The 15,744-nt window shown below is 37.1% G+C and overlaps 1 protein-coding gene across 2 annotated transcripts in view; it reads left to right on the top strand.

The window, feature by feature from the left end:
* The window catches only part of LOC145673540 (putative ATP-dependent RNA helicase DDX60), a 140,423-nt gene that overhangs the window by 53,305 nt on the left and 71,374 nt on the right, over positions 1-15,744 (top strand). For both annotated transcript variants that reach the window (XM_081743342.1, XM_081743343.1), the window contains exon 4: positions 10,599-14,773. In XM_081743342.1, the coding sequence (XP_081599468.1) occupies positions 10,599-14,773 (4,175 nt within the window). The remainder of the gene's footprint in view (positions 1-10,598; positions 14,774-15,744) is intronic.

Genomic DNA, 15,744 nt, shown 5'->3' with positions numbered 1-15,744 from the left:
ATTTGTCGCGAATGTGAAGCAACACGTGTTATTGGAAAAGAAAATATTTATAACTCTGATCAATACGGTTTAATTTGGAAATGCAGACGGGACGTACTCTAGTGTTTACAGGGATACAAACAGTAGAAAGTGCGACACAGTCAGTAAATTCTATGACTCGTAGCTACATCATACATCCTTTAATTTCTGCAAATAGTGTTTTGTTATCACCACTGTTAATTGTTTTGTAGGAAAACAATGGAACATTTGGTCTTATAGTCCAACACAACCTCTTTAAATTTGAAAATATCCTTGTGAAGGCGTCAAATCCGGGACAATTAACATCAAGTATTGTGAGATCATGGTTCCAAGAGATTTTTCTTCAAGCGTCTAATGCAAAGTCCATTTTGTTATTAGCTTCGTGGAGTGGTCACAGTTCATCAATTTTGAACCTATTTTAAGAACAAAAGAGTAACTCATAATAGAAACCATTTCTGCAGGAACAACTGGTAGGATTCAGCCTCTTCTTGTGTTCTTCAGGCCGTTAAAAATTTTCTTGAGGCTTTTTTTCTGACACTGTCCTCTACAACTATAACACTAATTTATATCTCCGTAATAATATAATTAAGATCCCAACTCTGATTCATAATCAGTTTTCTTCTCCTAGATTTGCTAATCTTATTGGGTATGCATGATATAAAAGCGGTTATTTGGAAGAAAAACCGCCTGTGTTTGAAAATTTCCTTTCAAAGATTGTGCAGTATTTTGCGATTTGTGCACAGTTATTGCCGTAATAAGGTGTGTGTGGTGTACACAATGTTTATGCATCACACACTTTTTACTATATATCATTACCATAAAACGTTTTCCCAATCAATTTATAATTATAACATTTGAGGATATAAGAAGTTCTGACATAAAGTGAAGCGAGGGGACTCACTATAAATAAGTAACCCCTGTCAATTACAGCAGCATTTAATTTTTATTTTATTTATTAATTTATATTTTCTACTTCATGAATTTATTTCTCCCTAACGAATAATTTTCATTTTGAAGAGTTGGCGTTTCGGTGTAAACATTGGAGCTTTTACACCGAACCAGCCTCACACCTAAATGTCCTTACACCGAGACATCCGTACACCGAAGCGTCCTACACCGAAACGCCCTGCACCAAAACGTCCTACACCGAAACATCCTACACCGAAACGGCCGTATCCCCTCATATTTTATGTTCAAGAACAAAAACAAAGAAAACACACCTAAGTAAAATTTTAGTGAACCCCATCAGCACTATATTACGTAAGTTAAATGTATCAGGCATTGTTGTGCGTGAGCCTGTGTATAGTACATTACGTCAGTCTTACTTTTTCCTACTACTTGCATTTTAGTCAATTTATTTACCTTTGAATTTATAAGAAATATGGTGCTGCTTTACTTTTGGCTCACCAGAATTTGAAAGATTTACAGGTAAAATTACATACTTCGCATGAAAACACATATTTATAAAGAAAAAATTTCTGCAAGCGATAGAATTAAATACAAAGTAATACACCTGCATGTCTACAAGTGTAGAGTTACTAGTGTAAAATTCTTACAAGTACTTTACTACGGATAAAATAAGTGAGTGCATATGAAAGATGGTTATATTAACAATTTTCCGACGGTGCTGTATTTGTGCACAGTGTACAGAAGTTGTATTTTATGGTTACAAGTGGAACGCTACTAGTATGAAACCGTGACAAGTGCTATTGAAACTCATATCATTGCCAAAATAAACTTGTTTTCAATATCCTCATTTTTGCATATACCAACCTTTGCTGTCACACCTGCTCCCTTCGGACGCAATCCCTCGCTAGAGCTCGGGCCCTCGAGCTGCGCCCTACCGTGACTCGGTTAGATAGCATTCGTGCTTTCTAGTGGCCTCCTGGCACAGGTTATTTCGTGTTTTTTGCATTGCAGTTTTTATGCATACATCCGAACGCCGTATTTACACGCAAATCCTAGAAGAATTTTAATTTTTCAACAATAGATTATGATGGTCCCCTTGAAATTTTACTATGCCATTTGAGATATTTTCATGTTGCCCAGCGCAAATCATTTAGTAAACAATAAGAAGAAATTTGTGAAAGAATTGTAATTTTAACAATTATTTCGAGTGGTGCGGCAATAGTAAACCTGCACTAGAAATATTCCTAAATATATGCTTAAAACATTATGTCAGGCTTCACATAAAAGGCAGTATCGCGTTTCGAACTTATTCGATTAATTGTAACTACAAATTCATTAAATGAGCTGACAAATAAAGAAAATAACATGCAGTTTGGCATGCTGGTGGCAAAGTAGAAATGTAAAAAATACACGAATTTTATGGTAAATATAATTATGTATTTCCAGAATAATCCCTATTTCATTGGTGCATACAGGCTACAACTCAAATACCTAACCTTTGCAGAGATTTACAATATGGTAGCAAAATAATAATAAATAAAAAATTACTCATTTAGAGCCAATGATTTAAAAAATTTTTTGTTACTAAGTATACCACACAAAGAAATTTGTTTCATGACCTAATGAGTAATATGAGAGACTTGGGGGACCATTCCGATATGGATTGTGCCAACGCAAAGCAATATTTACCATTTTGTTAGCGATCATCGGCATAGCAGTTATAATGACTTCTTGCATTTTTTGTCTGTAGAATTTTTTGAACATTGCTTTCGTATGATCCCCTTAGACGTGTGTTACCAAGCGAAGGAAGTGAGTAATTTTCTTGGTTACACCCACCAGCTACCACGCAGCCAAAGAAATTGTGCTTGGAAACCATCCTTTTTATTGCTTCAGTTGCAAAAAACTTACTTATTTCATTCATTCGTGTTTAAAAAAGAAATGGTAACAAGTCGGTAATATTTACATACAATATTGAATTGTTTCGATATTACTCCCCTAAAGTTGCACGATAATAAGTATATTCACCGCACGAAAGTAACTATTGGGTAACTCTCGTAAACGTATTTGTATTATGTTGTTGAAATATGAATTCGTATTACTATCTCAAGAACCATTTATATCCACAACATTACGTTTAATTAGTCCCTTCAAGAACTCAAGTGGATTTCATGTCAATGTATGTCCATTCATTTATGTTTTATTTCATTTTAATCGTCTCTTCACGATTTCTGAGGGAAAACAGGGAATTTTGAAACAGCGTTATCATCTTGTACAGCACAAAATTCTCAGCTTTTACAAAGTACCGAATATCTCGGTCGTGACAATGCTCCTTATGACACTGATTTGCTCTATAAATTTTAAACCATTATTTCCAAACTCAACTTTTTTTTCTCTTCTGTTGTGGCAAAACTGTTTAACTAATCTTTCTAAACTTGAAGTCATCTTAAAGAGTTCTTCCCAGTATTTAATGTGCACAAATAGTTACTACTTCATTCGTTGTGTATGTTAAAGGCGTTTAAATTTGACACATGTTTAACATTATTTCTCAAAAAGTATGCAACACTGATCTGCGAGTGTCATCTCTTTCGTTTTTGTTTTCATTGCTGATTCGAATTATGAAATTAAATTTAGGTCATTCTATTTTTAAAAAAACATAACTTTATATTGAGTTTTCAACACTGTTCATCTTGTGATGTTACCTAATATATGGATAGATGTCCCCCTTCGTATAGTTGCTTTGTGCAAAGCTTCGCTTCTCTCCCTCTCTTGGTTCCTCTGTTATAAAGATGGGACATTATATATATATATATATATATATATATATATATATAGGCGGATCCAGGGGGGGGGCTAAGGGGCTATAGCCCCCCCTGACGCTCAGGTTTACACTGGATAAAATGGGCTTGAATTCTGCTTTACACTGGATAAAACGGCAAATTATGGTTTAGCCCCTCCCTTCATCATATCCTGGATCCGCCACTATATATATATATATATATATATATATATATATAGTTCTATTTTGACTTTTAGAATAATGGTCTGTGGGTGTCATTTTTAGAACACCCAATATATATTTATATATTGAAAGTTCCTTTGGGGCAAAAATGTTGAAATTAAAGAAGATACTATTATCGTACTGTATAGTTTTCTGTTCACTGGTTGAGAAAGACTTTTCCATGAATTTCCATTTTAAGGAGTTTGGTTTACCAAAACCCCTTCATATATTTACACCGTCTGTCCGTTCGTTCGTAAATCTGAAGAACTACTTGGTTGGTGACCATCAATTTCGACCAAAGTATAGAGGATTAAAATTCAGGAATTGAGTTGCTTGATGGATGTAATACTCAAACTAATTGTGGTAGAAATCAACCATTTCCGATTTTAATGTTGTTAACTATAAAGCAAAAATGATCATAGATAGTTACAACAGGTTGTTGCAGTTGGTTGTCAAAAGAAGGCACATTTTATGATAAAATTTTTATCTCGATCCTGAACTGTATTAAAACCGGAAATGATACAAATTCACTACAACTTTCGGTTTCAGTACTTATTTACATAGAGCAAAAACGATAACAAATAACCGGAGTTGAATTTTTTGTAATCGATTTAGCGTTCTAAGAATAGGTATCATCTTATTCCTTTATTGAAACCGGAAGTGACACAAATGAACCACTTTAGAGTTAAAACGGTAATAGATAACATGGGCCACCTGGACTGAGTGGTAGAGCATTCATCTCTGGCTTGTGGGATCCCTTGTTCGATCCTTTCTCCCACCAAGTGGGCTTTGTAGTGGATAAACACCGTGTCTGTGGGTTTTCTCTGGATTGCCCGTTTCCTCCGAATTTCGTCATTCTACTATTATCATCCATGCTTACACCGTCTTCCTTAGCCTCGCTGCATAATCGTGGAACGTTAAAAATACAATAATAGATAGCTAGAAGCAGTTTTTTGTAATCAGTTAAGTGTCCCCAGAGTATTTTCTATCTCACTCTAATCTTTGTACTAAAAGCGGAACTGGTAGAAGTCTACCAGATCTTCAGGCTTCAATATTGAGCAAGTATCATGCCATTGAAACTGAACTGTATACGTGACACAGCTACTTGTTCTGTTGTAGTGATTGAATTCCATGCTTCCCTGGTCTTCTTCTTCTTCTTCCTCATCTCAGTCATACGTGGGTGGGCAACATGAAAACTCTGAAACTTTTTTTCTCTCTTGGAAGAGCTGTTTTATACTTTGATAAGGTCTCTTCTTCGTAACTGCATCTACATATTCTACCTTGGTCTTCCTCTTCCTGGTTTTCCTTCTGTCCTTTCCTCTGTTAACACGGTGATCTAATCAGAGTGCCGAATAAGATGTCCAAGCTCGGGTTCGATCCCAGCCCCCACCAAGTGAACTTTGTGGTGGACAAACACCGTGCTCGTGGGTTTTCTCGGGGTTCTCCCGTTTCCTCCCACTTTCTTCATTCCACCATTTCACTCATCTCTCATCATCACCGTCTCCTTTAGCCTAACCGGCATAATCGTGGGACGTAAAACTTACAGATTTCATTTCAAGATGTCCAAGCATCTCTGGTGTTCAGTGTTTATTTATGGAAGTTCAACATTTCTTTTTAACACCTGAAGGAAGAGGAGAGAGGGCGATTGCTGAGTAGTAGAACCCTTACATGTGGTGCGTAGCGTTAGGTAAGTAAGTTTCTCGTGTGGAACATCGTACCCGTGTATTTTCTCAAGGTAGTCCCTTTACTTTTTCTTAAGATACTTCCCTTTCCTCCCACACTCCCATTCTACTGATTCTTCCATAATCATTCACTCCGTCTCCGTTAGCCTCAAGACACATAAACCTTGAAGACTTCATTTCTAGGCTGTATATGAAACGTGGACCAACAGTTTAGGATAAAATCCGAACCATCATTATGTCTTCAAATTTGATTATGCTCCAACCGAGAATCGAACTCGGAATAAGGTGCAACAAGGGCGTGTAAACTACCAGACCAGCTTGTACTGTAGCGTTTTATAGGTAATTAGCAAGTTGAAATTACAACATTTAAATCATATAGTTCGAATGGCAAGTTTATATATATATATATATATACAGTGAAACCTGTCTTTAGCGGAATCGAGCGGGACTTGCAAAAATTTCCGTTAAAGTCAGGTTTCCGCTTAGTGGAGGTAGACCTCTCCTTTCTTTTTTTCAAATACATGCTTATAAATGGGCATACTAAGAAAATATATTGCTGTACGTACATTGTTCGATTACAGTACTTCTTTCTTCTATGAATAAATACACACAAAAAAATTTAAATGAATACAAAATATATTATGCACACGTTTTCTTTATTTTTCTAATAACCAAGCAGGGTTTTCTGTGTACATTGCTGCTTGGCTGCTTGACTTTCCGCATACACTTTAGCCTGAGAAATTATACTAAGTGAAACAGAATCATTTTTCCGTAAGGCAAATTTTTGCAGTTCCTTTCAACTTCTGAGAGCATCTTGATATGTATTTATTCTACACTCTTCTTCGAACTCGGCATCGTATTACTCTTCTTCCTCTATCTCGTTTTCTTCTTTCCGACATTCCGTATGATTCTTGATTAAGTTGCGGGGATTAAGGACAATTTGTGGGGGTGAATATGAGTAGTGGTTGGGGAAGGTCAACACTGTCCAGAAATATTTAACAAAAGAACGAACATTTTATCGCAGACAGTGTAATGTATATGTCTCACAGAATGTCGAAACATCTAAATGCTGTAGTCCGGAACTCAGAATTTTCCTTAAATGTTTATTTTTCTTTCCGTTGTCCGCGTAACACACTTTCCGCTTAATGAAGGGACTTTTACACGTTTTGATCTCCAAAATTCATGGGACCGTGAAATATTTCCGTTTAAGACAGTTTTCCGTTTAATAAAGGGTCCGTTGAAGACAGGTTTTACTGTATATATATAATGTCTTTATATTGCAGAAATATTTATGTATTTACGCGAATATAGGCCGCGGTACTAAATTTACGAGAAAGTTCAATTAGACAGTACTTTGAAATATATCTCTCTCCTTCTTTAACTCTCGCATAACTAAGGGTCACTTAAGGAGATGACTTCTTTGTGATAGTGGCTCTGACCAGCATTCTGGATCGTCTAACGAGGGTGAAGTGTCAGACGCTGGTGATGCTGAAATGATGGGAAGTGATTGTGCATGTTTTGGGTGGGTACAAACAAGCTGAAACAGTTCCTTTTCTTTTTATTCAAGAACAGCTACTGTATATAGATATTCTATATATATTATATATACTGTATAACAAAGATACGTATTCCTGTTACTTGAAGTATTAAGTGTATAAGTGCTTTTTGTGCCAGTGTAATGTTACCGGTAGCCAATGAAGGTAACAATTTTTGCGAACAAGGTGTTTTTTCTGCTGTTTTCTTCTTAAGTCTTTGATGGTTCACAAGCGTAGCTGCATTAACTTGTAATGGTATTAATTTCAGCCCACAAGATACGTGTACACAGTGGCGTATTTAGGGGGGGGGGCTTCCGGGCTTAAGCCCCCCCCCGAAATCTTACTATAGTAAAGTATATGAAATATCTTGCAGAATTCTCACATTTTCAGGCAAAGCCCTCCTCGAAAGTTAGCAAAGCCCCCGCCCGAAAGAAAATCGTAAATACGCCACTGCGTGTACATGTCATTTTGAAATTGATGATTTATGATCTGAGGGAGAAAATTTCGATTATAGGCCACACCTGATTTTTCAAACCAAAATTTAGGAAAAAAGTATGGCCTATATTCGCACAAATACAGTATGTGTTATTTTGGTTGGTTGGTTCCAAATTTAATATCTCTTTCAGCACCTAGGCTATTTGATACATGTTTAATGTAGAATCAGAATCACATGAGCCTTCACCTGGAATCGAACTTTGATCTTTGCAGATTATCCGTGGCTGAAGATCAAGCTGTATTCAGGAACGATAGAAATAATAAAGTTGTTTTCGTTTGCTAATATAGTGAAACCTGTATATATCGACCACCATCGGTTCTGTTAAAAAGTTGCCAACTTATAGAAAATGAGAACATTTTGAAGTAGCAAAGATTCATGTAATAAATATCGGAGCTTGCTCATTGGCACTCTATGATATAAATGCTGTAATTTCAATATGAGTGAATTGGAATGGAATCTTTTTGTTTTACGTCCCACAGTATGCTGGCTAGGCTAAAGGAGACGGTGATGATAAGAAATAAATGAAATAGTGGAATGAAGAAAGTGTGAGAAAACGGGAGAACCCCGAGAAAACTTCACGCACTCTGTGATTGTCCACCACAAAGATCACTTGATGCGAGCTGGGATCGAACCAAGAACCCCATGCACCAGAGGTGAACGCTCTACAACTGAGCCACGGCGGCCCCACTTGTAAGTATTGAATGTTAAATAGATTCAAGCTTTCTCCTCATGTCTTCTGTACAAAATGAAATTAAGCATATTGTCAAAATTCATGTGCCATTAACGTTAATGTTAAAAAGTTAGATATTTTTGTTTAAGAGCCTAACTTACTAAAAATAATACAAAGTTTAGTATTTTTCTTTTGCTTGTTTTTCATACCTGATAATGAAATGCTACTTACAACGATCATAAATAATGTTATTCTACAACAGAAAATATGAACCTCAAGAATTTTCAGTGTTGCCAGAGTAATATTTCCCCAAAAATCTAAGTTAAGGCAGCGACTAAAGGAACAAACTCAACTGCATTTGATTACGTATCATGTTGTTTTGGAATCTTGTAAACTACTTTTGAAATAATAGTTGTATTTAGTTTGTAATAAACAAAATAGTTTTAACATACAGTTATCAAAATTAAATAATAATGTTTTTTTTTTTTTTTTTTTAAATAGTTAACAGAATTCAGTTCAAAATCTTTTGTCCCGAATTCTGTCGAGGAATTTGAAGCTTAAAATATATAAAAGGATAATCGCCTGGTGTTCTGTATGGTGCAAAACATGGTCGTTTACTCTGAGGGAAGAACATAGACTGAACGCATTTGAGAACAAGATCCTGAGACAAATATTCGGACCCAAGGGGAACGGGAATGGGGAATGGCGGAAACTTTATAACGAGAACTACATAATTTATACGATTTACCAAACATTGTTAGGATCATCGAGTCTAGGAGGCTTAGATGGGCAGGTCATGTAGCCAGAATGGAAGAAAGTAGGAACGCTTTCAAAGTCTTGTGACTGGAAAACCAATCGGAAAACGACCATTAGGAAGACCTAGGCGCAGATGGAGGAATACAAAGTAGAAACTGGATCCAGTTGGCTAAGGATAGAAGTCAGTGGAGAGCTTTTGTGAACGCGGCATTGAACCTCCGGGTTCCATAGGCCATAGAGTTAGTTAGTTTAGTTCACAGAATACCAAAACAACGTGATACGTAATCAAATGCAGTTGAGTTTGTTCCTCTAGTTGCTGCCTTAACTTATTTTGGGGAAATGTTATTCTGGCGACACTGTAATTTCTATGGATGGCAACACTAAAAATTCTGAAGGTTCATATTTTCTGTTGTAGAATAACATTACCTATGATTGTGGTAAATTGCATTTTATTATCTCCTTTCACTTATGAAAAACAAGCCAAAGAAAAATGGTAAATTTTGTATTATCTTTAGTATGTCAGGCTCTTAAACTTGCATTATTGAGATTGTAGCATCACATAGTACGGATTAGAATCTTAGTTTTAGACTTGACATTCGATTAGTTTTCAAGAGTGGGCAGAAATGCTGCCTTTTATTGTCAAATAAATTTGATTTAAATCATTGTTTTTTTAAAAAAAAAAAATCCAATTTAAATCACTTTGATTTAAAACAATCAACCCCCCAAAGGGCCACGAAACTTCAACCAACTAAAAAAATTCCAGTATTTATTCATTTTGTTTCTCACCTTTTTCTCCGCAACATAAGACGACAGTGTATATCTAAATAATAATAATAATAAAAATAGTAACAGAGTAAGTTCGTAGTAAGCTAGACACTTCTGATACACATGACGTTAAATCTTTATATGGTCTAGTCCAGGGCGCAAAATTTCAGAGTCAGACTCACTCGCCAATCCCAAAAGGATGGTCGCCAGTATCTCTCAACGTACAAGAGAGCCCCTCGCCCCCCCCCTTCCCCAAGGCCTTTGGTTTGACAAAGAAAGAGATCATTTCAATACCAGACAATTAGATTCAGGATAATCAATTTTGAATTGGACAATTCATATACATGTTTAAAATATCTTATATCTTTCGATTAAGGGTGGGAAAGCAGGAGCGAATTACGTTTGAAGACTTCATACTCCATGTCCGTTGTGAAGACTTCACATTTCGTGTTTTCTTCCACTCAGTGACAATTACTTTCGTGCAAAACAGAAACTGCGCAGCCCTGTGAGTTCAGGCAGAAACCATTCCTAATAAACACTGGTCGCTAGCTCTAAATTTCTAGTCGCCAATGGCGACCGAAAATTTTGCGGCCTGGTCTAGTCATATACACTTACACTTACTAAATACTGAGTGCTATCAAATGCATATTTGAAATTTGATTTATAAAACTTTTCCTCAATTCATTGGTAGTTAATGGAGTTTGTGTTTAATTAGGAGATATTTATTTCCGGGTCATGACAACAGAAATAAAATATTCTTTCATTTTAGGCTAAACAACTGAACCAGCAAATAGGATCATCAGGAGCCGCAACTGTTTTGACGTACAAGGAATTAAAGTATCTTTACAAAAAGTCTGTTCAACCTCAGTTTGTAGATATAACAAACGAGTTCTCTGACAGCGAGATATTTCTGGTGGATGGGGATTCTCTTCTTGTAGATGCATTTACAGACTGCAATTTTTCTTTTGCTTGTGGAGGACAAACCCTTCATCTTGTGTACCTCTGTGAAAGACGGTTGCAGTTGTTTGTCAGAAGAGGCGGAATCTTTCACTTGGTTTTCTTCAGATCGTGGGAGAAAGTATGGGAAAATGAGCCAATGGTAAATTTGGCAAGAATTGTCGTAATGCTCCATTTTAAATATAATACGCCATTTCACGTGTATGTATTTAATGGAATCTGGGATAGTGATTTTGTGACTCATATTTTCCGTTTTAAGCCTACGTTTATGTTAATGAAATTTGCAGCTACCTGTAAGGATGTGAACTTGAAATCTGTACTTTACGAGAATCTGCTATATGCAGTTGTGATGTGTGGGTTGAATTGTATTGATTTAGCTGATCTAACCCCTGGTGTCTCGGATTTGAAGGGTCATCATATTTCTGTAGAGCGCATGTCTTTCGTGAGGAAACACAGGGAGAAGATTCGACAAATTTTTCATTCCGTAGGAAAGAAACATGTGAGTTGTTGGACCAATAGTGGGAGTGAATATCCTGATAAGGACAATGGTTTTCTTTCTGTGTATGAAAAGCTGCGTGTGAAAGGAAATATGGAAACTGTAGTTATTTTAAGTTCATTTCTTTACATTCGACATACACCTGATGCAAGTGTTGATTTAGTGCGTACATTCATAGCTTGTAACTGTGTATTAGCAACAATGCCCTTGAGATTCCGTGGAGTTAAGATGCCAACGGTCGAAGTTCCCAGAAGTGTAGATGTTTTTATTACTCGAATACAATATTACATGACTAAGACTTTGCAATGTTTGGAAAAATTTGGTTTAAGTTGTAAAGATGAAATGAAGAGAATTAGTGACATATGGCATGGCATATTTTTTATCTATTTTTTAGCGGTGTTAGAAAGTAGTTTTCTAAATACACAAGAAAATATCATGAACAAGGGGAACCAACTTAAGTATGAATTCTGTGTGGAAGAATTGAGCGTAGTGCTTGGAAAAGGAATTTCAAAATATCCTATCATATCAAACAAGGTTCTGTGTACTTCTGACAAAAGTACAAACAAAATTGCTTCGGATCTAAACAGTGTTGGCACAGAACAAGTATCGCAAAGAAATCTGGCAGACAAAAAAGAGGAAACAGATGAAACTGTTGCTGAAGATCTATCCATGAAAAGTGTCAACACATTGATGAGTTCGAATACAACGAGAGATATAAAAGGGAACGACGCTCTTTTGCCTAGTAGCAGCCCCCTTTACCTTGAGTTCGGTGAAGATTTTTTGCAGTCAGATTACTTAGTTAGTTTACAACACACAGATCCCACTGTATTGGAGCTGGTTGCACGTGATGCAGATTTTTGTGAGAAATATCATTGGCATTCTGGAAAGCCTATAACCAATGCATTTGAAAGGATAAAGGAAAATTCTCATTCTGTTGCACATTGCCGTACAGAACAAGAAAGACGATGGATAGAAAGCCGACAAGAAGTATACAATAGATTCATGTTCAAATACGGAATGAATTTGGGTATAAACCCACTCCCACCAGAAATGTTTAGCAAGTCAACGGGGGTAGGAAGTCCTGATAAACGAGGGAAGGGGTTATCCGCAAGAGAGAAAAGGACTGAGATAAATCGTGAGAAAAGAGAACGAAAAATGCTTGATGATGTTGAAATGGCCATCAATAGTTTTCTGAAGCACAACCAAGGCGACCAAGACCGAGTCCTTTCCGAGGTAAATGAATTATTAGAGAAATTAGAATCATCCAGTTGTATCAAAAGGGCTCTTTTATACAAAGCTCGCATGTGTTATTCATTGTGGAGTGAAGAATGCAATAAGGACAAGCAGAGTAGAAACACAATGGCTGCTGAGCAACTATTTCTTGCCATTAGGGCTTTACTGAAAGGTCATAGAAACTCTCTAGAAATAGAGGAAGAGAAAGAGATTGCCAAATATTTGCAAGCGCTTGGATTCAATGAGATGTTGGATCTATGGTCTTTGCAACGAACAGAGAACATCAATGAAAGTCTCTCGTTGGAGATGTCTCTAGTTCGCTTTCAGTTGAAGTGTTTGGGTCATTTATTAGATCGAAGTGTGGAAAGCGATCCTGATCCACGAGTTCAGGAATTCATACCAGATGCTTGGCAAAGAAAACTATTGGATGTTGTTGATAATCATCAGTCAGCTCTGATAGTTGCTCCTACATCTTCGGGGAAGACCTACGCCTCTTATTATTGTATGGAGAAAGTGCTAAGAGAAAGTGACGATGGAGTGGTAGTGTATGTATCACCAACGAAAGCTCTAGTAAATCAAGTGGCTGCAACAGTTTGCACACGTTTCGGCGCGAAACGAATGCGTCCTAACATGGCTGTATATGGAGTATTTACAAGAGATTATAGGCAAAATGCTCTCAACTGTCAAATTCTCATCACAGTACCGCAATGCTTAGAAATACTTTTGCTCTCACCTCATCAGTATGATTGGGTTAAAAGACTACAGTACATAATATTCGATGAAGTTCATTGCTTAGGTGGTCAGACAGATGGCTCAGTGTGGGAACGTATAATGATGCTGATCAGGTGCCCTTTCTTAGCTTTATCGGCAACAATTCGTAACCCAGAAGATTTACATTGCTGGTTACAAGAAGGACAGCTGTTTAAGAAGGAACGAGATGTTCTTGATAAATGTAGAAAACCCGATTCTGCGTATAAGGTAGAGCTAGTGATCCACAAAGAAAGACATGCTGACTTATGCAAATTTCTGTATTCCTCTGACGGTTATAGAGATAGCAGCGGGAATATTATGAAAGAACGCAAATATAAACCCTTGCATCCTTATTCTTTATTGAATAGTACTGTCGTTCAACAGCATAAAGGAATTCCTGATCACATATCTTTGTCATGCAGTGAAGCTCTCGAGTTATATGATGTGATGAAGAGTGTATGGCCAAGAAACAGCGAAATCCAGAAACTAAATCCAGATACTTATTTGTTATCATCGTCTAAAACTGGTTTTCTGTTACGATCCCAGGTAAAGCAATATGAAGGTTTTCTAAGGAAGATAATGCTACAATGGGCGAGAGATCATGAAGATAAGTTTACAGAAGTTGTGTCGATCCTTGGAAGTAACGCAGGGATTGACATAGAACCATATAAGGAAGAATGCGGTGAAGATTTCATACAAGATGAAATTGTACATTTCGTAGAAAAATTGCGTGCAGAGGATATGCTTCCGGCGTTAATTTTCTCGTATAATAGAGTCCTTTGTCAGCATATGAGTACATTTCTGACTGAGTTCTACACTAGGAAGGAAAAAGATATAAATACAGATATAAGCAGATTACATATACAAGAAGAAAGAAGTAATGATACGCGACGATTTGAAACAAGCAAGCTGTTGGACAAAACCATTCTACCCACTTGCACGTTGAGAACAGGAGAATTTTCTAACACCGAAGATTTACGCTACATTGAAGAGAGATTGACATTCACCCGGAGAGCCCGGGATAATCAGGATGACCTTTCAGAGTTTGAACTAAAAGAAGAATTGGATGCTAGTACTTTCATTAACGCTCTGAAAAGAGGTTACGCATATCACCATGGTGGTTTGACTGCTAAGAAGAGAGGATGTGTTGAAATGCTTTTCAGAATGAAGTTTTTGCGAGTTGTGTTCGCTACAGGTACACTAGCCTTAGGCATCCACATGCCTTGTAAAACAGTTGTTGTTGCAGGAGACAGTCCATTTCTTAACTCTTTGGAGTACCACCAGATGTCAGGAAGAGCTGGAAGACGAGGCTTTGACTTAGTTGGCAATGTTATCTTCTTTGGAGTTCCAAACAGAAAAATGCAGAGACTTGTGACAGCTCAGCTGCCGAAATTAATTGGTAATTTCCCTCTGACGGTGTCACTTGTGTTGCAGGTGATGCTTCTAGTAAGCAAAGCAACGTTTTGTGGTAAACAATCTGAGGAGGCACAGAGGGATGCTGTTTCAAGGTGAGTACAAGTATTAAGACTAATTGTAGGAGTTAAGAGTGTTTATAATTTGTTTAGCACTTAAAATATATGTTACGTGAAATATTTGCGACGTGGTGGATAAGAACTGGACCGTATATGTGGTGAAGGAACAATTGAGGTCGAGATATTAATTTGTCACAGTGGAAATTCTTACAGTGTAACAGTTTCATGAAACATTATTTTGCAAGAACTAGAAAAGTTTTCCACTTTCTCACCTCAGCCATACGTTGGTGGGCAACATGGAAATGTTAAAACTTTTCTCTCCCTTCGGAAAGCTGTTTTATAGTTTGATAAGGTCTCTTCTTCTAACTGCATCTACATATTCTATCCTTGGTCTTCCTCTTCCAGGTTTTTCTTCTGTCTTACTTTTTATCAACACGGTGATTCAATCGGAATGCCGAATATGATGACCAAGCATGCTGTTTCTTCTTTATCCTATTATCTTGATGATCTGTCATCCTTCATTAGCTTCCTTTAGTACGTCTTCATTCCTTTTCCTTTCGGTCCATGCTGTACGCAGCTTTCTGCGCCAACAACACGTTTCAAATGCTTCCAGCTTGGATATTTCAGCTTTTCTCAATATTCACGTTTCTGATCCGTAAAACGCTACGCTACATACCAGGGTCTTAATAAATCGTTTTTGAAGGCCCAAAAAACACCTTTTTTTGATGTCAGTATCCCTCTTTTCCTATTGAATGCTTGTTTAGCCTGCGGTATTCTGGAACTTACTTCTTTCGTCCGAGGATATTAAACTTCCTAAATTGGGGAACGTCTTAACGTCTTCCATTTTCTCTCCCTCTAGCCATACGTTTGCCCCTTCGTGTCCTGCTCTTGTGCACTTTAGGGGGGCGCGGTGGCTCAGTGGTAGAGCGTTCACCTCCGGTGTTTGGGCTCCCTGGTTCGATCCCACCTCGCACCGTGTGGACTTTGTGGTGGGCAAATACCGTGTA

This window comes from Thermobia domestica, chromosome 16 (genome assembly GCF_964235325.1).
Source record: "Thermobia domestica chromosome 16, izTheDome1.hap1.1, whole genome shotgun sequence".
NCBI lineage: Eukaryota > Metazoa > Arthropoda > Insecta > Zygentoma > Lepismatidae > Thermobia > Thermobia domestica.
The sequence above is the reverse complement of the archived record's forward strand: the minus strand, read 5'-3'. Positions and strand labels throughout refer to the sequence as shown.